The sequence below is a fragment of the Toxotes jaculatrix genome, chromosome 23 (genome assembly GCF_017976425.1).
Source record: "Toxotes jaculatrix isolate fToxJac2 chromosome 23, fToxJac2.pri, whole genome shotgun sequence".
In the NCBI taxonomy this organism is placed as follows: Eukaryota; Metazoa; Chordata; class Actinopteri; family Toxotidae; genus Toxotes; species Toxotes jaculatrix.
The window spans coordinates 9693777-9718774 of NC_054416.1; the positions used below are offsets into that span (position 1 = coordinate 9693777).

Here is a 24998-nt window from a genome sequence, read left to right on the forward strand (position 1 = left end):
TAAGATACGCAAATGATTTTTAAGGGAAAGCATGCACTGTAAGATGTTCAGATGTTTGACAGGACCTGCACAAAATACTCCCGACCATGTGTCATGGCATCAGTGAGACTGTAGATATGAAAACAAGGAGGACTTGGTTTAAAGTTGTGCATCAAAAACATAAATCAGTTTGTTACTGTATGGTACCTAAGTGCAAATCACTTAGCTACCATACAGTGATTATGATGTTAATAGTATCCTGCACTCCAGCAGCAGACAGTCCACGAGCTGTGCACTGTGAATAGTGTAAACATAATTAACAGAGCTTTTCGTGGTTCTGAGTAATGGAAATTAGCTATCAGATCTAGTTAGTAGAGCTGAGTCAGTTTTCCCAATAGCATTACTCTGCATAACTAAGCAGCAAACTCCACATCACTTTTAATTCTTTGAGCCTGTTACATGTTCCTTCCGTTTAAAAAAAAAAAAAAAAAAAAAACGCTTCTACAACTGGCTGTTTTAACATATTTTCCACTCTGCGCCCATCACTATCACAGTGGGAGGCAGAGGTCACTGAGCCCGGTCAGTTATCAGAGGAGGGAGGGGCTCCAGCGTTTTCACAGCCCATGAAAACTACACTGAGCAGAACACCGTGCACAACAACAATAACAACAACAAAAATAAAACCAACCCAAAAGGGAATGAACACATTATAAATCCATCCTTCCACTTATCATTTGACCTCCTAAGAAGATGGAATAAAGCAGGGGTGGTCCAGAGTGTAGAGAGACAGGCTTAGGACTGAAAGATCTCCGATACAACTGCACAGAACGTGGGCTGAGAAGCAAAGGAGTAACCAACAGTCATTTCAAGGTTGCCGTGGGAGAAGCCTTTAACCCCTAAATGCTCCACGGAGAGCTGCTCATTGGTCAAGGCAGAAAATTTTCACTTTTATCTCGCTGTGATCAAAACAAGGCCACCTCATTCGGCTATACAACCAATAATTTTATATACAGTCAGATAGGTATATAAACATCAAATCCACCTCTCATCCTCTATTCAGTACTATATAGGAACGGTTTATTTCATGGATCAAGAGTGTTTTGTATGTTTGTTTAACAGAACATCAGTTTTCATCGACCATGTCAGTCTCTTTCTTTTGGTCTGTCTCTGTTTAACATCTTCCTCTCGTAATTGGCTGTGCACGTTATCACTAAGCTGAATGTGTCGGTCTTTCCGACTTAGGGCCATAATTAGTGATGCGCTCTGCCATTTATTGATTCGTTGATTGATTTTTTTTTCCCCCCTCAAGAAAAGTAGTAGACTCTCAGAAAGACAAGAAATTATTTCTGGGGAAGACTGGTGAACTAAGAGACACTGTTTCATTACCAGCTACATACTACAATAAATGATTGGTGTGGATATTCGTGTTTGCTGCAACACATTATTTTCAACCTGTTCTTTATAATTTACTTCACTCAATTAAAACAATGAAAAAAATAACAGTCAGTAATGTCTGAATGTCCACTTACCAGTATCCAGCTTGGTCCCCTTGGTGCAGGCCACGATGGCTCCCATGCTGGGCTGAGAAGTCATGCCAGCCATAGAGTCGACCTACAGAGAGACAATCAATATAAATGCTGTTTGACTAAAAGCTTTAATCCATGTAAATGTGCATTATGTGGGTGCACACCTTAGTGGATTGATTTTATGTACACAGACTAAAAGGTGTGGTGTGCCAGGCTGTAAATCTGTGTCCACATAGTGGTATTTTTCTAAAAAAAAACAAAAACAAAAATAAAACGTGTGCATGTATAAATAATGATTACTAGAAAGAAAACACAAAAAAGCAACTTCCCATCAAAAGACAGAGGAATTTTATCTCCAAAAACTCCAACGTCTTGGCCGTGTTCCCTGCCCTGTCGAGTGTATTTCAGCATGCTTCATCTTGTTAGTTAGCGTACATGAATGTTTTATCACTTGGCAAAGTGAAAAGACACAATTTAACTACATAAACCAATGGAATCGATACAAACAAATGTTTCTGGTGGGTGTGTCTGATCCATGGTGGACAGTCGGTTGTTTGTTTCATACAGTGTTACAAGGCACCGCACAACAGAACGGCCCAAAAACTGCAAATAGCAGCCAATTGTTTTAATGAAACTGCCCATGCTGGCAGCATGCGCCAGTGAACACAGTAAGGGAAATGTTACTGGCTTCAACAATTGTTCCGTCTTTGTTTTAGTGACATTTCACAATGCAAACTGCAGAAGCTGGTGGAAAATTAATGTTTGTTCATGTTGTCGGGGTAAACTGTGGGTGGACCTGGGCCTACAAATTATTATTTCAGTTGAATGTGTATAGTGGTTGGTACTTGTTACATGTCAGGCTTCCCACAGTTGAGATGATACTGTGGGAAGTCTGGTATAAAAGTGTACATTTACAGATGTCAGTTTTTAATTAAAGGAATTAAACAGGAAGTTAGCAGAAACGGATAAGAACTGAAAACCTCTCTGAGGCTTCTGTACTGCAAACATGAACACTCACAGCCACGTCAACTACGTCAGCTCCAGCCTCAGCACAGGCCAGCATGGCAGCCACTCCGGCTCCAGCTGTGTCGTGTGTATGCACATGGATCGGTACATCTGGGAAACGGTCTCTCAGAGCGCCGACCAGAAGCTTGCTGGCTTCTGGCTTCAGAAGGCCGGCCATATCCTGGTGAGGTGGGGAGAGAGAGAGAGAGAGAGACGTAAGGAGGGAGTAGCAAAAGGGTCAAAGGAAAAATGGAACGAAAAATGTCTGTGGCATTCGGCTTAATATCCTATGTCCTACATTACCATGTATTTTCTCTTTTAGATCCACACATACATTCCTAAAACTCTTGGGACTAGATTCCTAGACACACAATGAATAAAAAACAAAACAAACACACCTTAATCTAGATGTGTTTTAAGTGGCTTTCTGCAACACATTAAATTTTGGAAACGGAGTCCTGGACTAAGTTAAACAAGATTAATTTCAACCACCTGCCTTAGTCCTCATTAGTGAGAGAATGTGCACACAAGACTGGCCCGAGGCTGCTCATGAAAGCTGGAACACACCGCAAAGTGCTGATAATTTGGTGGATTCAAATAAGTAAAAACAGATGGAAACAATGGAAGCAGAGAGAAAGCGATTAGGACTGAAAAAGAAGGGGCAGTGATGGCTGAAATCATCCAAATAATCAATGTGTCTTGATTTGATGAATTCGTCAAACCTGCCACCACTGGATGCTGAATTTAAGCCGGTGTTCATCTTTTGGGAGTTTAGTTCTGTTAATTCAAGACCCAGCTACATCTAGTCCTATTCCAGACCATGTGTGAGAAAGCTAGTTTGAATTAATCTGGATCAAAAAGCCCTTTTATTTGTTGTTGTTGAAGAAATCACATTTCTGTAGTTCTCAAAAAAAAAGATTAAATACGCGCACGGAAATTATTTTAATTAGAAGAACAAAATACTGGCTAAAGTTGACGGTTTCACAGTCTCGCAAAGATGATTATAATGTATAAATCTTAACTGATATTAACACAAGTTCCCAGACAGAGCTTAGATGTTTAGTTGCGCTCCCTTTGATGATCATTGTACTCCTTGAAGTTATAATGCATGCTCATTTCCTCTTTTAAAAGTTAATCTCATTAGCTGTGCAAGCCTTTTATGAGATTGCCACTGCTGCGTGTTATGGTTCACACTGCGGTAGAGCCGGAGTTTATCATTTCACGTTTGAAAATATTCTGTCATGCTTGAATAAAGAAATTAATTCAATGTGAGCGTTATCAGTCTACTCATTTAGATAAGTAGCTCAAGTATACAAGTTACTTCAAAAGGAGCAAATAAAAAAAACCTCATGTGTTCAGCAGTTAACATGTGAGTGTTGTCTATTAATCAAAATGGTAATCCCTCTAATGCATGTATGTGTGTTGTCTGTAAAAGGGTTTCACTTCACTCTGATACATTAGTGAAGCTGGTTCTTGGAAATTCCAGATTTTCTTAATCTATTTTTGCATTAGGCTGAATATCAGCTAACATTTTGCTATTTCAGTGGCAGTAGTGCCAAATGTAACAATAGCAACAGAGGTAGAGCGAGTTGCAGTGGTAGCTGCTGCAGTGTAGGTAGTCATAAATAAACATATTCAACACAGGTTAAAAGGAGTGAATAAACACACACCGCAGCTCATTTACATTATTAAATAATGGTAATTTGATCAGGATTTCCATTATTCAATGTAAATATCTTACCTTCCAAAGGAGGTCCATCCTTTGGCAGGTTAAAGCATGCCAAAACAGTGTGTATACAAGAGCAAATGAGTATTTTCAAACGCTCTTTTTCTGTTGTTTTTATGTTATTTCTGTGCCAGATGGGCACAAACTTCAACACAGAGGCAAATAATAAGTAAATAATAAGTGCCAGAATCTTTAGATTCAAAGCAAACTCTTGATACAACTCTAGATCTTGTTTTCACTTTCTCACCTTGATACACAGGATGTGGGTTCCGGCTTTAACGAGCTCATCCGCCAGTTTCACGTAGTAGTCCAGGGAGTACTTCTGCCTCATCGGGTCAGACACGTCACCCGTGTAAGAGATGGCAGCCTCGACTACGCCGCCTGCTGCTCCGGCAGCCTCCATCCCCAGAAGCATGTTGGGCAGGTAGTTCAGGGAATCAAATACACGGAAGATGTCCATGCCGTTCTCCTTGGCCACCTCACAAAACCTGGAAGGGAGAGGGGGGGAGAGGGGGGGGGGGGCAGAAAAAATGTTAGCCAACTGCAGATTTATATATATTTTTTAAATTATATTCAAATAGTATTCAAATTAGAGGCAGAGACAGACTGGAGAGGCAGTCAAGACTTTCTGTTCACCGCAAGATTATCACACCATCCCTCTCACTCTCACGGTTATAATGAGTCCGCCTTCATGCACAGGGTATCCTAGATAATGGCGCACATCTGGGTTGGGATAAGCTGTTTATATCTATCTCCATATCGCCACTCGTAAATATCACTGTACCTGCGTTGATACAATTTTCTCACTACTTCCATGAAAAGTGAGCTTACACAGCTTACGGGAGCCCACAATAACTCGAGAGAAACGCATACCCGCCTCATTATCCAAGCTGCTAGTGGTAAATCCTTCCCTATTATAGCCTTGGCCCCCGTATCTTCATCAGCTTTTTCATAGCCGGGGTGAGTGCTTACCGTAGCTGTGTTGCTGTGAATGCAATATTTACAAACACTAAGAGCTTTCATTTTGGCAAATAAACAGACTTACTTAATGTTGTGCTACGAGGGGATTACCAGTCCAACGTCTGCGTGTCCAGTATTTATTTAGCACTACAATGTATACAACTGCTGTCTAGTGGACGTTGTTTGGCACCAAATCAAACACACTGTACAGTCCTACGTCTCTGACTCAGAGCTGAAGGGATCATTATTCATGCGAACCCGAAAGTTTTTCTGTAAAAAAAAAATTTGTTTCCTTCAAGTGACAAGATGATCCACTTAGCAACCCTCCAGGCGTTTTAGATATTTTTAAATTTTACACCCCTCTTGCTGCAGTGTACTGTACTGTGACCCTGTGAAATGCACTTTAAAATCAATGAAACGAAATGAAATTACACTTTGATTTGATTTAGTTAATGAAGATGCTCAGGCCACTTGGCTGCAGGCTGCCACGCTAAAAAACACTGAGGGCGAGAGAGTGACAGAGTGAAGGGAGGATGGAGAGAGAGAGCCGGGCAAACAGATCAAAGCCATTAATCACAATCGTGCAAATTTTCGCTGGCACTCCCCCTGTGGGACACAGAGCGGTGGTGGTGGCGGCGGGGGCAGTCGGGATAGAAAGAGGGAGTTAAAAAGAGGGAAAGAAGTGTGTAATGCAGAGAGATGAATGGAGGCGTAAAACAGGGAGTTATAAGAGTGGGGATAAATAATGACTATATGATAGTCGAGGGGGGAGGAGAAGGGGCGCAAAAAAAAAAAAAATAGGGAGGATAGGGGAGGTCTATGTGTGCGTGTGATTCAATGGGAGGGAGGGAGAAGGGGACAGCTGCATTAGTCATAAAGCCACTACTAATTTATTTGAGGTGAGGGGAATTACACAGTGTATATGTGTGTGTGTGTGTGTGTGTCAAACTGACTGCAGGTGTGTGCGCTCAAGTATACATGAGTCATCCACATCATCGAGGTAGTTTGTGAATCCGTTCGGAAAAGTGTTAGAGGCGTGTGTATGCATGTGTGTAGGCTCAGGACTATTTACTGGTGTACATGTGAATCAACAATATGTCTGTGAGATGTATGTAACTCACTGAGCGTGGTAGGAGGCAACAGGACCACATCAACCACACTGACCTGATTAACTGTGTGTGCCAGTTGTGTGGTTTGAGGTTAGATACCTTACACTATATGCATTTGGATATATTTAGAAATAAAGCAGCTGCGTCTGAAGGCTTCGTGCTACACACGAGTCTGTTTTATACAATGTAGGAGTAGGAGGGAAAAAAAAATTCAAAAGTGGAGCTTAAATCAACTTTTGTTCTCAACTGAGAACCTTCGTCTGCTGAGGATTAACTCAAGATGCCTTTCCTTGGAAACAGCAAGTAGTATGGACCTTCTGTTTATAAAGCTATGAGAGTGTTTAAGGTAGAAAGGGAAAGAACAAAATAATGATTAAAAAAACATTTTATGTGTTGATTGTGTGATTTACAGGGGTGAATTAATAGTGTATTTTGTATTTATGTACGGATGTAGGTTCCATACATATGTAAATTTATCTTTTATGAATAATCATGTTAAACCACATCGAAAAAAAAATAAGTCAAGTTAAAAATAAATCCCCTAAAAGTATCCAGAAGTTGATTAAACAGAGAAAAAGATAATATGACTTGAGAGGAATGAGCAAGTTTAAGAAATAAGGGTTAAGAAAGAGAAAGTATTGTATTTCAGAACTGGTTTACATGTCCTGCACCTCATGGTGTCCAGCACATATGGGCTTCACACTCTACAATAACAACAGCTATTATGATCACATAACAAATCGTGTGCACACACACGCACAAAACAAACCTCAACAGACCGAGTTTACCCAAGTGTGGAATCCAGCATGAAATATAAAGGATCTTAGCAACAAGGCTTTTTAAAGAAATTTTGCCAAAACAAAAATCTCCTCATTAAAAAGACTAAACCTTCAGACAACAGTTGTAGTGAGGAAGCGAGGAACATGTTCACAATGATTCAAATTTACAAACATTACAATATGATGAATAAAGCATTTTGGCAATAGTCTGGTGAAAGACCTGCAGAATTTGGCTTTCTGTTACTTCTGATGCCAACTAGGTTTCGTCTTGTAAGAAGAGTCCATGTGATAAGCTGTAGCATCAGCTTACATCTTTTTGGTCTATAGAAAATCTTCCATGCTTTTATGCATTGTTTTTGCTGCACTGTTACATTGGCAGTAATTGCCTTGCTATTGTTTTAACCTAATTGTTTGTGTAATTATTCATGGACTGCAAGAAATTTCAATCATGTAAAATGCTCGGCTAAGCTTACATACAGGCACAAAATTATGTATGGAGTTGATGGTCACCCATGTTGTTTCCATGGAAACAACCCAGTCAGGGGGACAATTTATAAATATGAGAATGACAGACAAAGAAGCTGGAGGAGAAGCAGCAGGTTTCAAGAAGTCTTATTCAAATTGATGTTTCCCAACATTTCAATAAAAAAAAAAAAATGTCTTCAGCACAGGACAGGAGCTAATTAGGACAAAGTTTGTGGACAACGTACAGATTTGGACAGAAATGCGATGCGTGCATGTCCATAGCAAGACATCTGATTGAAGGACAGAATGTGGGAGTGTGTGTGTGTGTGTATGTGACTCACTTAAAAACAGCATTGTCAGGGTAGTTTGTGTAGCCCACAGCGTTGGCTCCTCTCAGCAGCATCTGGAAAGGGACGTTTGGGATCAAAGCTCTCAGCTCCTGGAGCCTCTTCCACGGGCACTCTGACAGGAAGCGCATGGCCACGTCAAAGGTAGCACCTAATTACACACACACACACACACACACACACACACGCATGCACGCATGCACGCACAGACAGGGGAATGGCAGTTTATTTCAGCTGTCATCTCAAATCTCATCTGTCATCCAAAATTTGATCTCAATTTTCGACTCAAAAACTAATATTTCAAACTTATCACGTTAAACACACACACATACTCGTTCACTTGATCACTTTCATCATTCATTTTAAAGTCATTGTAAAATCTAAGGAATGTTCCAGTGGAAGGGGTGAAAAAAAGAGAGATAGCAATCTCTCATTTCCCTTTCTGGGGGAGTAGATTAGCGAATCTCACACCCGTTTATCATATCAGCTATTATTGATACTAGCTATTAATATTGAAGCCTCCAGTGGAACTCTGCTGATCCAACACTGTCATCATTAAATTTCATTTTCTGAGCACTCATACATTTAGACATGGAGAGAATACTAAGCACAAGTGCTTGTTCATTACTCTGGGAGAAGCAGGGAAAAACCCTCCTCTTTATCAAATTTTTTTTTGGATAATGTTTTTCACCCCCTGATTTGGATTTTAGCTTACGTCAGTGTCTCTTAAACTGCTGGTTTAGAACGGAAATGACTCCAAGCAATCCTATCTAATCTTAATCATTAGTATTAATGTTTCACTGCACGTGAGACAAATTCATCTGGGGACAGCAGAATTTAGCCTAACAATTTGATAACGCGAATGAAGACCGACAGCTGGTCCCACATGCAGGACATCAGGCACGGGCACTGCTGTATCCTGTCTTTTTGGACAAGCGGGCAGTGCACAATCTGCTGGGAAGATGAGCAGAAATAAATCAGATGGAAGGATGGAAACAAGCACTTTACGCAAAGCCCACAATTGCTGGAAATGCTGTCAATACCCAATGTAATGTTTAAAGATGGAGGAGAGGAAAATGACTTATTTTCGGACAAACTGTCTCCTGCAATGGAACATCTTCTGTGAGTATGTTAGGTAAGAGTAAATTATACGCAAAACTCAATAATAAAACCACTTGTACAGTCTTATGCTGGCAAACTCTCTACTCCATCCAAATTTCCCCTGGTGGGAAAATAAGGTTCTATAAAATTAACCTCTATCTCATGCTCTTGAGCCCATAAAGGAAAGCCCATGATGAATAAAAATGATTAATATCTATAATTTGAATCATTGAGTTACATAAGCACATCTCGGCAGTTATGAGCATTTTTGCTTAAGTGTGCAATTATAGCTCTGATGCATCAGACAATTTATCCTGCCAGGTCAATTTTTATGTCATCTGTGATTCCACTGTATAGCTGTGGATCGGCTGCTTTGCCTTTGTATAGAACAGATTTTCATGCTTGTTTGTGTCCACATACATTTTGAGACCCAAAAAAAAAAAAAAAAAAACGGCTCACATTCTTTAAAACATACAAAAGTACGACAGCTGGACTGAATTTAATGCACACGCCAGCACGATCACATACTGTAATTAAGAATCTGCAGCTTTAACATCTGATAAATTAGCCAACTGTGAAACAGATATGGGGAACTGCATAGATACATTATGTGACCTAGTTCATACTACTGTATCTTCTATGGTGTTAGGGAGGAATGCTTTATCAGGAAGGGACTTAATCCTCAAAGGGCTTTCACAGGCTTAATCTCTTCAATGACTCATTCTGCCTTTAAGCAGCTGAAACATGTGAAACCAATATTCCCTATCTAAGACCACTCTGTGTTAAAAAAAAACAACAAAACGATTTTTACATAGATGTGTCAGGGTAACAGCGTTCAGTACTCACATGGTAATTTTTCTTTTGTGATTTATTTTGGTTCTATGTGATTTGAGCACAGCTAACCACAATATTCTTTGTCTCTGATCATTTTGTAAGGAAAGTGCATTGTATGGGGGACGGCCTGTCACGAGAGGCACGGTGGTTATTCCTCCTGTGGTTATTTACTGATTTATGAGGATCTGTTTAAAGGTACAGTTACAAGCTGTCACTGAGGGACAGTGTGTGCTGGAGCTGAACTTTTCACGACAGCACGGTTGTCTCAATATGAGACGAGAGTATGGATAGCAGCTGGTGAATGAAGGGCGTTTTACAACAACATGTCAGATATTCACACATTATTCTGAGATATACTGCAATAGGTTATAACACTCCTTTCTTAATGAGGGACTCCAGTGATTTTATAGCTTGAGTTTACTCATCAAGAAAAGTAATCATCACGTAAAAACTGTTTAGACTCCGGAGAAACTTTATGGAGTCTGAGTAAACAGCCCTTGGTGATGTCTCTGATTGGGCTTGCGACTTCAGATTTTGAAGCATAGAATTTGCAAGCAGCAGGCGTTTATGGACGGATGCCCCTGGAAGGTCTAGGGAAAGAATCTACAGAGATGCATTATGGGAAGTGTAGGATCCAGCGTTTCTGAAGCTTGACTCATAGAAAGGACTAAACACATGAATATCTGGCACCACAAACTTTTCAAAACACAAGCTACATAGCGGTTTACAGGAAGAATAAATGGAAACGGAGACAGAAGAGACAAAGAAGACAATATATAAAACATGGGGAGATGAGTGAACCCAGAAAAAAAATCTCTGCTCCACAACGAGATCTCAACCAGTTGGCAAAAGCCATGAACTGTTCAGACACTGACTTCAGAGGGAGGCTGGCATGAAGCCAAAGAACATCTAGTTTCACTTTAACATCCCTCAGCTGCTCTTCTCCTCAAAGTACAGAACATAAATAAATAAAGGTGTCAGGGGGATGTTTCTTTTTAGAATGTATTCTGTCTTTAAGCGTTTAGATAATTATGCTCTATTCCGTTTTCTCTGATTCATTATCATCTCATGCAGGAACTACTGATGCCTCAAGAGGAGTCAAGAGCATATTACATTTCTCTTTTCTTAACTGAGAAAGACAAATGAATCTTATGTTCCTCTGCTCATAATATCAGCCCATTACAGAATCATTATGTCAGGAGGTGTTTAAACCTCTCCAGCTCTTGTTTTACATCTGATTTCAATGATGTTCTCTTGCTGTGGTTGTATAAATGGGAGAGAGACAAGCATATATTCACTTTCTGTAACTTCTTTATGAAGACAGAAGACTGTTTAAACTTCACGCGCTTTCATTGACAAAAGATTTCAAAACACGACTCCCACTGCAATTCAAACATTAGCGCTTTATGAGAGAGTTTCAAAGGAAGACACGAAGTAAGACCTAATCACTTTTCTCTTGCCATTTTATCGTAACTGGATTCGGTTCAGAGACCAGATTATTCTGCAGTGTTTACTTAGAGCTTTTACTGCATCAAATCCCCAGATTAAGAATATTTACCACATTGTCTGCTCAGTTATGAATTATGCATTGTACTGAAAAATAGTCAGCTGAAGACTTAAAAGGGAAATGATGACATTATTTGATCTTATTATCAATTGTTTAAAAGGAAATGTTCACTGTTTTAGCTCAAGCCTTATTAAAATATATATTTATGACTATTCCTACTGAAGCATAACATAACCGCACCAATTAGTCATGAAAATCCTACCCCACTGCTGCTGCTGCTCCTCTCTGGCTTTTAAATAGTTCAATGGGTAAATGGTTTAGGAAACAGGAAGCTCCTTATAAATTAACATCTTTAATGTTCAACCATGGTCTCAAAGCATGCTTTCTATCAGGTTTTATTGACTATTTTGCACAGAAAAACCTGATAGAAAGCTCGGTTTGTGCTCTATCATCAGTTAAATATGTAGATATGTGCAGACTGTGCAGTGAGCTTTCCATTTCCTGAAAGGAGGTTTATCACAGTTTTTTGAAAGACTAAACGATCGCCCTGTTGCAGTGTGTTTAACCCGGTGAGGCTGCAGCAGAGTGTTAGGATCCTCAGAAGTCAAGCTATCAGTGAGGTTGTGTTATGCATGATTAGAAATGATGGCAAAAACATTTGGTAAACACATTTAAATATGGTCTAGGTTTAAAAAGTGGTGGATTTATCTCTTTAAAGCTTTGCATATTAGACAATGAAATGTTAAAAAGGGCATTTAATGCGCCTTAATCACAGCACTTTCCTCTTTCAGAGCTGGCTCACACAGTATAATGAGACATACAGGGACAAGGGGCTTCCCTGGTATCAATTTGGCAATTTCCTCCAGAGTGAAGGACTGAGTTCGCTGAGACTTTTCACAGTCTCCCTTCAGAGATTTACTTTTAATGTAACCGCTCAAAAACGGCTAAGCTGAATACATATCATCTTTCTCTGGTCAGTCTCATAATAACATCACGATATACTGGATGGAAGTCGGGAAGCGTTTAAACCCTTCTTATCGAAATATCTCTTCGATGATTTACTTTGGCTATAACCTTTTTATCTGTTCAAACACGAGTTGAGGAGACAGTTGCTTAATGTGAGATCTGCTCAAAGAGCTACAGTAATGAAATATATTGCTTTTCCCCCTCACTAGTGCACCATGATCAGCTACTGGGAGGAATTTAATCTCAGAAAGGGTTTACAGCACCAAAGAGGTTTCACTGGAGACTCTCTCTCCTGTGCTTTTTTTTTTCCCCTCACTTTGTTCAACCATCTAACGACGAGCGCAGTCACTGAAACAGAACCCCCTTTTTTACTTAAGGCTTTTGTTGTTTAGTTCTTATGTTTGCTCTTGTGATCTACTCAAAGCACTCCAAGTAATATAAGCACAATCGCGCTGAGTAGTTTACTATAACTGAGCATTAAATTAAATGTTTCAACCTCAAGAGGTGCACTGGGCATATCTCCACAAATGTGCATGTCCTAAGTGTTCGAGTGTTCAAACGGGAAAATGAATTTACTCTTTGAAACCAGTTCATAACAACTGCACTTCACATTGGACCATTATCAAGAAGTGTTGATAATTGGTCGCGTTGCCGTTCAAATTCGTTGCTGTTCAAACACGAGGCACGTATTTTCCTTCTCTGGCCAATTTCAGAGTAATTGCATATTATACAGGGACAGTGTTGCACTGTTCATGCCTCAAGAAGTTTCAATAACGCGTCATTTTCTCTCTATTCATTCAAGAGCAGGTGAAAGGTACAATCATTGCCTATTGAAGGGAACTTGCGGAAGACTGACTTGTTGGAGATGAGATGGAGGAGCGAGATGTATTTTCAATGGCACATTATTTTCATAGCTCACACAAGAAAAACAAAGGGGTACAATCACTGTCATCAATGAAACGCGGAGCAAATCTAAAGCAAGACTGGGAGAGCATGGAAAGTACAGTCACTGTTCTCTGGACACATTAACATGGAGGAACATTTTAGATTAGATTAGATTAGATTAGATAGACAGATAGACAGACAGATAGACAGACAGACAGACAGATAGATAGATAGATAGATAGATAGATAGATAGATAGATAGATAGATAGATAGATAGATAGATAGATAGATAGATAGATAGATAGATAGATAGATAGATAGATAGATAGATAGATAGATTGTAGTGTGGAAAGAGCGGAGTGATTAGAGTAATAAATAAAAAGGCAGGTCCCAGTATAAAAGCAGTCCTGATATATTCAAGTGATCAGATCTATTCAAGAGTTCTGGTAGTCCTGATGTGCAAAGAGCAGAGTGTTAAGAATACATAATAAAGGTAAGCTTAGTCCACGAGCAGTTCAAAGACAGCAGGCCTTGCAAAAGCAGATGAATTATAGAGTCTGATAGCACCCGGCAGGAATGACCTCCTGTAACGCTCCTCTCCACATCAGGGATGAATAAGTCTGGTGCTAAAGGTGCTCTTCAGCTCGGTTAACATGCTGTATGATGCTGGGTGGGAGGCGCTGCCCAGGATCGCCAGCACTTCTGAGCACTCTGTCCTCAGCTTGGATCCAATGACAGACTCAGCCTTCTTTATAGGTTCATTCAATGTGATGGCGTCCTGTGCTGTGATGCCTCCTCCCCAATCACACCACAGCATCGAAAATGAGATGACTAATAGAACATGCGTTGCATACACTGAAGGATGTGAGCCTTCTCAGGAAGTAGAACCAAAGAGTTTAATTAACGTGATAGTCATTGGAGGATGAGCCTGCATGAGATCACATACTATTATATATCTTCAGAGTGCTAAATAGTGCTATTACTTTTTTTGTTGTTTGATATTTTGAAGAATATGTTAATTCACTTTTGTCCTGTAGTTGTATAAACAGCGACAAAGTCCATGCAGGGAAGAAGTTGGGGTGGACGGTTGGGCCGATAAAATGCTGGACATGGGAGACTGCTGTTTATTTCCTGTTTCAAACTAATAATGTGTGTTTTTTAACCATGAGTGTTTAAAAGTGGTCATTTGCGGAGTCACAGAACATTTCCAGTGTGATGAAAATATTCCAAATTGTCATGACATGCATTCAACACGCTAAAACTCACCTCCCCAGTTCTCCAAGCTGAAAAGGTTGCTGAAGTTGTGGCTGACGAATGGTGAGATCTTCTTCAGGTCATGGGTCCGAACCCTGGTTGCCAGGAGCGACTGGTGAGCATCCCTGAACGTGGTATCCATTAGCAGCAGACCTTGGTGCGCGCGCACAGCCTTGGCGAATCCCTCGGGACCATCGCGCAGCAACACGTCACGGAAACCCACGGGAGGGTCGCCTATTAGTGAAGGAGGGAGAAAGAAATGTAAGCAGGAGAAGAAAGTTAATGTGCAGAACAATACAGAGGGGTAATGAACGGGAAATAGGTTTGTGGGATACAGCAGTTTGTGAGAAATCAATATCAGATGCCGGAGGAATACTTTAAAATGTTCCACAACAACAGACTGTGCAGACACTTAGTAATGATCAGTCCATACAATCACAGAAAATGGATTGACACATAAATATAGAAAGGGAAGAAACTGTAAATATGGCATTTATATTACAACTGACCTGCGATAAAGAGGGCTCTGTTTGTTGTAAATAAATGTGTAAAATAAGAAAGCCCTTTATTTATCCAATCTTACAGTGTATTGACTTAAGACACTGCTTAAGTGCCTGGTCGAGATAAATGATGTCCACCATTTTAACAAGACACCAGCAGGTGAACCGATGTTATTTACACAGCGTTTTCTCTTAACTTGTGCTGTTAACAACAACCTGGCAGTTGTCATAACTTCTGCTAATGAGATGGATGCCGTTTCCTCTCAAATCTCTCTCAGCTCAAGCAGATCAACTATAAAAGAATGCAGGGAATATAAGCTCAGCAGCTCGGCTTATTAGACACACAACCCACCGATTTGTGAAAATGGATTGTTCCCGCTGACAGTGACTCATATTTCCATGGTTTTCTATATAAAGTAAGCAGCTACTGTTTAGTGAAACAGGAGATCTAAGTGACTGAGCTCGGTACTGTACGGTTGCCAGCAGAAGGCAAACCGCTTCCAGGATGACTGCTATTGCACTTTTCATGCATCTTCTGATTTCTCAGCCTTATCTGGCCTGTGACCCTGTTTTGAGGTCCCAAAATTCTCATGACGCCGGCAATCAGAGAGCTGTCATGTCAAATTTGAATATGGCAGATATTTATATTCTATTTTCAAAAGTGTGGAGGCAGCTGCAGATGGATTACTGAAATTATACTTCTAGCCTTTTTAATCTATGTTCATTGACATACAGATGTTTTATATATTTCCATACAATATATTACACTAAGAGCTCTCCGACAACCATGTCTGCATATCCAGCAGACATGAAATTCCCAGCCCAAGGGCTATACTACCGTCTGTGCCAGAGTCAATGGCAGTCTATCCGACAGTTGTTGAGACGTTTCCCTCAAAACCACAGATGTAAACCTCATGATGTTGCTGGAGCAGCAGTCAGGGAATCAACAAAGTCAGATTCGTCCTAGTCATCCAGTAGTTGTTGAGATATTTCAGTCAGCAGCAAAGTGGTGCACTGACATTGCAGTCCACAGAGCCATGCCTCTACTGTGGCTAAAAAAAGACAAGAGTAATGCAAGTGAACAGATGAACTATAAAGCAGAAGGTAGATCACAAGGTACAAGGGCCATTATAAGAGTGTCTCTGAAACCTCGCTGCTCCACTCCCCGAGGAACCCGAGATGAAGACTGTCGGACACGTTGGCATAAGATGAGTGTTTCTGGTTAGCTTTCAAGACTGTGATGTCATATACAGTAGCAAAGTGTATCCTCACCGCTGAAAGCCTCCACGAGGAAGAATAAAAAACAACTGCTATGGAATCCCCAAGACACGTACTGGCATTTTCAGTTTATTACAGCTGAGTGGTCCTCAAAACAAACACGTTAAACATTGAGAAGACCTCGCTCTGCGTGAGCTGCTAAAACCAGCCGTCCCTCCTAATCCTCCTCTCTTTCCTCACTGTGCCTCGCAATTAAGCACAAGCACAACCAGAGGCATTAAAATATTGGAAACAGAATTGGGATCTGTTTTTGCTGCAGTGTGTACAATCATCAATCAATTACACTAGTTAATGAGGTACTATCTGCGTGCTTAGTTGTCCTCCAAACCTTCCTCCCTCTCTCTCTCTCTCTCTCTCTCTCTTTCTTCCCCTCCATCTCCCTCTCTCTTTCTGCACAGCTGAATATTCGCTCTTGACCTTTTATTGTTGTACCTCATCCCTGAAAACAAATGATCTCCGCTATAATTGTCTCAAAGGCCAGCATGAGCAAAATTAACTCTACACACACACACGCGCACACACAAATGTAGATACATTTGTTCGTGCATGCAAACACAGATACACAGAATTAGCTCACTGAAACAGACTCAAAGCCCTCCTTCCATTTCTCACACTCGTGCAGGCTTTCTATGTTTTCGCCGCTCGTGCCGTCTTTGACACATATGCCTCAACACAATAGGGAAGAAATGAGGGCATCTCTACTGGGACTACAGTGGCTTACGTGTGTGAAAGTTTCCTAGAGAAATATAGTTGGAGGCTTTGTGAGTGTGTGCGTGTGTGTGTCGCATCGTACAGAGCAGGAACAAAAAGTAGTAAAGAGATACAAGTCCCACACGGTTGCTGTGCTTGACAACTGACCCACTTACACACAAACACAGACCCATTCATTTGCATTGAAAGCACTCCCGCTCCCCAGCTCCTTTGCCCTAACTTCACTCCTCTGTCTCCCAGGCTGATGTCAATTCATACCCCTTCCCTTGACATGCTTCACCTGTCTGCTCCTCTCTTCACACTACAGTTCCTCTCTACCAGCTCCACAATACCAGCGGATATGACTGGATAGAGTGAGCTACCGCGCTCAGTGGTACTTCTTTATTTGCAGCTCGTGTAGGAGATAATCTCAGAGTAATAACAGCTTGCCTTGTCAACGTTCCTGAGCCGACATCTACCTCCCAAGAAGACTGTTAAACGCCTTGTGTCTTTGTGTTTAGGAGCCTTTTAATTGGCAGTTCCTGATTGGACTTCTAATTAGTGTTTAATTTAAAGTCAGGGGTGCTAGAACATCATCAATTCAATTCATCATCAAAGAATCAATTAAGTCTGCGCATGTTAAAAGCAGGTAGATGTGTTAGAATGACTTGTAAGACAAATGTACAGCTTGCTGTCTGCTACAGGTGCCAGTCCCCCTAATTCTAAATTAACACAAGATATTTCTTTCTTATAGCGCAACAAGGTGTTAACAGTAAATTTGCATTCACTTATGGTTTGCCTTTAAGCATAACTGCTGAAACACACCCTATTGAAAAACCGTTGACTGTTCAAGAACAGAATTTTTTTCCTCCCCATAGCTGGTACAGGAAATGTGAAACAAACAACTGAAACAACTCTCTTTGGAGGAAGAACAAAGAAGAAATAAGTTATTTTGCTGTGCACACACCTGGAAAAAAAAACCCCAAAACAAATCCAAGGTATCTTCAGGTTTCAGAAAGCCAAATTGAAGACTCTTTATGACACCTTTTAAAGCTACCTGAAAATGAATTTTGGACCTAAACAAAAGAGAAAAAAAAGCCCCACAAAGCTGGCAAAGAAAAACAGTCTTCTCTGTTTGAAGATGGCTAATGAAAGCATCCAAAACTAGAAAGAGGCAGAGGAAGAGAAAGAGGGAATATTAAGACGTTAAGTCCATGTGTGTTTATGTTGTGAATACAATGCTTTATCTGTATGCAAAAAAAAGATTGGGCACAGATGTTACATATTGGTACTACCAGTCTTCTACTTTAATCCTAAGAATGAAAATACAGCACGCAAACGGAGGGGAGGGGGGGGGGGGGGGGGGGGGGGGGGGGGGTGTAGTCTGTCATTTTTATTAGTCATTCCTCCTAAAGCTAGCTCTGAGGCATCTGGTGATTAACCTCTAGATGTCCTCCATTAAATAAATCCCGACAATAATTGGAACAAGGTGTACTTATACACCATCGATGAACCACTAGCCATCAGCCTTCGGAGGGAACGTTTCAGACTACAAATCCTAATTAGAAAATAATGGCCTTTGAGTACTTAACAGGGTTCTGTCAGGACATCCTCGCCCTGTCTTTGAGGAATCATTTTCTTCCTCTCTCTCCCTGGTGTGGAGGGAACTCCTCAAAAACAGCCTTTTTCTTCTTTCTTCTTATCTTCAGATGTGATGTTCTGAGATATGACAATGTCATTCTGATCTTTGCTCTTCTGGTTTCTGTGGGTGGTACAGAGTCACAGTCCTTCCTGCTCTGTTCGCCATCCTCTACATCCCCTTCTATCTATCTCAATCATTTATCTATCCATATCTCCTTGCCTGCCTGCCACAACCTGACCATTTTCTCTACATATAGGGATTATACACTGTCCAAACCCTCCCTGTTCTCCTTTCATAACCTCTTTCTCCTTCCATGCCCCTGTCCCTCCCTCCATCCCTCCCTCCACAGAGTGTGATAATACAGGCCTAATCCCTCTCTTCTCTCAATCCCTCCGTTGAATGAAAGAAAGGATATAAGCACATTACAAATCTCATTACTAGGCTTTAGGTATGCCTCTGTGCGTGCCTGTGCTGCATACAACTACCTCATCAGCTGCTTACTATAGGTGAGTGGGGGCATCTCTGCAAAGTGTGCCTGCCTATAGAGTACCTGCCCACTTTGTGCTTACTGTAAGAGTGCGATTTTCAAGTGTACATGCATGCGGGCGTTTACTTTCCCGCTACGACGAGAGAGGGGCGGGCAACGATGGCTTTCAACACAAGATTTGCATAAGCAGACAAGTGGTGGGTAAGAACAGGCAAACACTCCCATGCAGACGTACACAAACAAACACCGCCGATTATTTTGTCCCATTCTACTCCATTGCATTGCACTGTGCACGCTTTTTAGATGTCAGATTTGATTAGTTATGCTTGATTATGATTCATATTATTCACATTATTTTGTTATAAATTCATGTTTACCGGGCATGCTGCGGTATGTGCTGAGGCAGAACAGGGTGCTGATAAACACGTCAGATTGATACAGCTGACTATTTTGTTGCTGTCAAAAGGAGCAGCTGCATAAATTCATGCCAGTTTGCACCCCTAACAAAAATAAACCTGGGAGCGCAGTGAGAGAGGAAAAAAAAAAAAAAATGCATCATTGCAGAACAACCACAGAGACAGACTGTGACATCAAGTGAAATAAGCCCAGTTTTCTAGATTTTTTCAGCTTTTTTTTTTTTAAAGAACACATTTAGTAGTAAAACTGAGTGCAAGTCATTATTATTTTAAAATGAGTATTTCATCAATATTTCAGCTGCAGTTTAACCTCCAAAAATTCACCAATACACTACAGTTACAATGGAGGAAGAAAAAAAAAACCCCACACAGATCCTCAAGAGCCTAAGTGGCTCAACGAGCTCATCAAGGAGCCCAGCTTGGCCGTTGGCCTTACCTGCGAGACTCCAGGGGTGCTGGTGCACAGCAGGGTGAGAAGCAAAGGACTTCTGCCTTCACAAACAATGAGCTGCACCCTCTTACCGCTGTACTCACAGCTCAGCAGAGCACTCTGGGCCAAAACCCTTTTCCTCTCCGAGTGCTAAGCTGAGCCATTTAGGAAGGCCTTTCCGCCTACAGCTATCAGACTGTTCGACAGCCCATTTGTCATTCGGTGGGTGCTTTTATCCGAAGTGCCCTACGGATCCACAAGTGTTTACATTTTTAGCATCGGTGCCCCCGGTGAAATGAAACCCCCTAGCCCATGCAGCGGCAGTGCCTTGCTAAATTAGTCCAAATGTAATAAATGCAATAAAGATGATGCATTGTGACATTATTATGGTACTGTAGCAGTTCGATAACTATTTCTAGTGCCACAGAGGGTGAACCATGCACTGTGATTGGCTGATTTGCTTTTTTGACTGACATACCCATGGTGACAGGAGGGATGACAGGGTCTGTGGAGGAGGGCTTAGCCTTCACCGGGATGGGTGTGGTTGGTCCGTTTACCATCACATGACCTATATATGAGGGAAAAAAAAATAAAGAATAGAAGTCAGATGCAGTTCTGTAACACATGTAACATCTTGTACAGATGATAAAGGAAAAAAAATGAGGGTTATAAAAAAGCAGATTCCAAGATCTTCTCTATGTAGGGTGGTCCTCACTTCTTTCACAAACCAGTCCCTTAATTTTAAGAATATAAAGAAATATTGAATTTCAATACCCTATTTCACCTTTGGGTATTAAAAGCTGACACATTTCCCATCTTTGAGTGTGGCAAACAGAGCAGTGGTACCTTCCCCTTATCCACTGTGTGGATCTTAGGTCATAAAAGTCTGGTTTGAACCTTAAAATTAGATGCAAACTAGCTCAGCACTCTGTTTCACTCTTGGGTCCCAAATTGCTAATGATCCATGATATGCTTTACATTCCCCCCCACTGAAATTGCCACGGTCAGCTCGACTGTTAAATGCAGTGTGTTACTTCCTGGTTAATAGCTGAGTGGAAAACCACAGAAAGCCACAGATTCTGTGAAAGCCACAGAAATAATATTGAAGTCAAAGCTCTGTTGCAGAAAGATGGCTGCTGAGTTATTAACCTTACAATCATTGATAATATAGGCCTAGTTTTATAGTAAAATGTAACAGTTCAAACCAGCAACAGACTGAACTTAATATTGAAAATGAGATACTCAGAAAGATCATGGGAATGTCACAGTGTTTGACTGAGGATGTTACAGATCTGCTAAGAAAACCTTCACTGACATAGTGACTGCATATATTGTAGTCACTGTTCAGCGTTTGTGTGTGTTGTTGTTGAGACACTGACCCAGGTAGTGCAGCAGCTTCTGGGCTCGGTTCTGAGTGGGTTTGAGGTTGAAGAGCTCCTGGTTCTCGTCGATGAACTGTGTGTCCACAGTGGAGTGGAGGAACTGGTGGTTGGACAGAACGTTCTGGAGGAACGGGATGTTGGTCTAGAGAGGGAGAGACAGACAAACAGCGGAGGGGACTTTTATTTTGTGATCTTCTCTGATGAGCGTTTTCCTGCACTGGGTGTGTGAAACAACTCTTGCACAAACTAAAGGAAACACAAACACAAAAAAGAAAACACATTATTCAGAGAAGCAAGAGAGTCAAGACAGCAATCACTGCTTAAGTTCTGTTCTGCTAATTAATCGCTTGAAAGAAAGCATCTCATTGAAGAGCTCTGCGTTAAACAGACATTTGCACACAAAGGATACCTACACATTCGTAAACACACAAACAGTGGCATCACGTAAACCACATTCAAATAGCAGAGCACGCTAAACGCCGCACAATCTCAGCTCCAATAGGCAAACACATAAACACGCGCACACACACACATGGAGCAAAGGGAGAAAGTCAACAGTTGAAAGTAATTACATTCCATTTCTATTTTGTTGTTGTTTGTTTGCCTCAAAAGTATTATCACGCCAATTAAGCTCTCTAAATTAACAAAGAGAGGGAGAGTGGATGAGAGAGAAGAAAGAGGAAAGAGATGTAATTGTTGGAGTTAATTTCATTACTTGATTTGTTGCAATTTTTTTTCACTCTTGTAAGCCTGTCTTAACAATGCAGGGAGACGGCTTTGAATTGTTGTAAGAGGCGGAGAAAGAGGAGAAGGGGGGCAGATGAAGAGGGAGATTGACAGAAGAAGGAGGTGTGGGGGGTTAGTAGAAAGAAAAGCAGAAAAGGGGAGAGCGGGAGTGTTAGTTGGAAAGATTCAGTGAAATATGTTAATATATTCCTGAAGTGGCTTCAGATATGTTTAGCGCTGTTTAATATCCCCAAGGGAGAGTGAAGGAATGTAAATGGTGTGAAAAGATGATTTCTTTTCTATTTCTTTTGCTAAAAATGTCTTTGTGTATGACGGAAATGTCAGAGTTTTAAGTGGAATTTAAGGTTAGATTAGATCAGATTCAGCTTTGCCATTACACAGAGTACAAGTACTGAGACAATGAGACGCAGCTAAAAAAAAAAAAAAAAGAAAAAAGAAAAAAGTATTCAGAAGAAGAAAACCCCTGCCACTCATGAACCAACCTCAAAGTATCCTTTTTATTTAGAAATGCACAGAGACATACACCACTAGAGCTCAGAACCAAGAGGGAAGCAGAGTCCCTGAGGAGGTCCTGGGTTTTGGGGTATTGCAGCTCCCTTTAAGCTCAAAAACTCAACATTCGCCTCTCTATCTATATAAACATGCATAGATAGATCTCTCCGTCTCTCACACACACACACACACACACATATGGACTGATGTACAGAAACGAAATTAAATGAAAGTATGTGCACTCACAAAACATAAACCGCAGATGGACAGAATTTACAGCCATAATCTGTCCATTTAGCTGACAGTCAAACCCAGAGCGACTTGAAATAATTGATGCAGAACAATCACTCAGGAATCCCATAATTGGGAGAAGGGAGTCAGGCAATAAACAAACCACACAAACACACACCTCATTACCAGTACTGAGAGCGACAGAGAGAGAGAGAGTGAGAGAAGGTAGAGGGGAGGGGAGATCAATGTGGTCAGGCAAATAAAGCTCATGTTGGTCATGCCAACAGAGGGAAAATGAGATGTATATATTAAGAAGTGAAATATAAGGTAAGAGCAAGAGTCATTTACATTCAAGTTTTTTTTTAGGAGTAGAGAGAAGACTGAAATCCAGAGGGATATGACAGCAATACATATCATTTATATATATTTCAGCTGAGGAGACAATACAGCTGAAGAACGACCATTTCTGCTTTGTCAATGTATAGAACTAATAAAGAACCATTAATATTCAAAAAATTTAAATGGAGAGACAACACCGTGCCCTTCTTTGCACACGTTCACATGCCGAGCGAGGGGGAGAAGAGAGGATTTCACTTTGTGAGGCACACATCGAACACACAAAATGACACCGTATTCTCAGATCTCTGCTACAGAGAGGAGAGCTGGAGAGGAGAAAGAGAAGAGAGCTGAGGGATTCACAGGGATGTGCTACACTGCCAAGCCTTGGGCTACAAGCTGTGGACCAAAACAAAAAGGGATTTCTGCCGAATGCTACAACTGCAATAAGACTTCAGAAACCTGTGGACATCATCTTCTCTCTTCCATTTATAGCATCTGCCAACACAACTGTATTATAAAATATATGCTGTAGCCTTACATACCTGCCTCCTTGAGGAAAATAAGCAGCCATACAAAATCTGGATATTGTTTGATTGTACATTTTACTGGATGAAAATCAAAGCTTTGACTTAAGGACAGCCAAATGCAGGCTGGCAATGCAAGCTAGTTAGGTTTGAATACATGTGGTTAAGCACATGGTTGGCTGAAGAACCTGACTCATTTTATGAAGCAGTTCAAAAAGTAGTTTGACATTTTGAGAAAAACACATTCACCTTCTTGCTGAGAGCTAGATGAGAGGACTGACACCATTCTCGTATTGGTACAGTACAGCTTAGCACAAAGAGTAGAGACACAAGGTAACAGCTAGCCTGGCCCTGCCCTAATTAACACATTACATCTTGTTTGTTAATCTGTTCTGTAGGCAAATGGTGATACCTTTGGACAGAGCCAGGACAGTGGTTTCCACAACAACGTCAAAGGCTGAAAATTTTGAGGTTTCACCTTCACAAATTTGGTATTTTCCCCTCATTTTTTTTGTTTGATGTCATCTTGATCTATAATTTATATGTGTAAACAAACTAAATAAGAGTAAGTAAAGGAAAAAGCTACCAAAAGGTATAAGATAGGGTAGAAATGTTGAGAGACAGAGACATGGAAGGAGTTACAAATAGAACAAACAGCTGCTATTAATGAAAGACTCAGAAATAATGGAGAGGGAAGACAGAGACACCATTAATACATGAAGGTTTGTCCTTTTCCTCTCTGCTGTACCAGATCAATGTGTTCATTATCGGGCTGCTCTGTATGCCTGTGGCTACCACACACACCAGCACACGTACACATACACACAGCAGCCCTGCTCTTTCTCCATGTTCCCCCTAATGGTGTGAAACACACACTCTAAAAAGGCCCACACACACACACACACTTTGGTCTATACCTTTCCACTGCTCTGTATCTCTTCAAAATTTTCATTCAGTTTGCTGTGATATCACAGGCATACACACATACACGCACGCACACACACACACACACACACACACTCGACAGAGGCCCTTCCCTGATTTGGATGCCCTGTAACAAGGCTACAGCTCTCAGAGCTATGCGCACAGCATGCAAAACACACACGCAAACACACTTTCTTGCTAGTGATGATTGTGGCTCCTGCTCCCAAATGCTCTTCAGATTGCGAACACAAGCGCACACACACAAACACACCTTTGGGTACTGTATTAGTTTTAGTGGGAAAGTAAACATGTCTAAATGTGAATTAATGCTCACACAGGCTGTAGTTTACATACACCCACGCTCTCTCTAATAGCCAGCAAATGAACTCACTCACGGGGCGCAGTATCACAAGCCTCTGCCTCTTTTTGGTGCAAACCAAGTCACGTGTACTTGTTTTCCCTCCTACAAAAA

At 41.0% G+C, this 24998-nt stretch overlaps 1 protein-coding gene across 1 annotated transcript in view; it reads right to left on the reverse strand.

Moving 5' to 3' along the window:
- LOC121176805 (pyruvate carboxylase, mitochondrial-like) overlaps positions 1-24998 on the reverse strand; it is a 253601-nt gene that overhangs the window by 37050 nt on the left and 191553 nt on the right. Inside the window, exons 13-19 of the mRNA XM_041030884.1 lie at positions 21267-21411; positions 20366-20455; positions 14457-14678; positions 7891-8047; positions 4484-4724; positions 2524-2691; positions 1509-1590 (exon numbers count right to left, since the gene is read on the reverse strand). Of these exons, the coding sequence (XP_040886818.1) occupies positions 1509-1590; positions 2524-2691; positions 4484-4724; positions 7891-8047; positions 14457-14678; positions 20366-20455; positions 21267-21411 (1105 nt within the window). The remainder of the gene's footprint in view (positions 1-1508; positions 1591-2523; positions 2692-4483; positions 4725-7890; positions 8048-14456; positions 14679-20365; positions 20456-21266; positions 21412-24998) is intronic.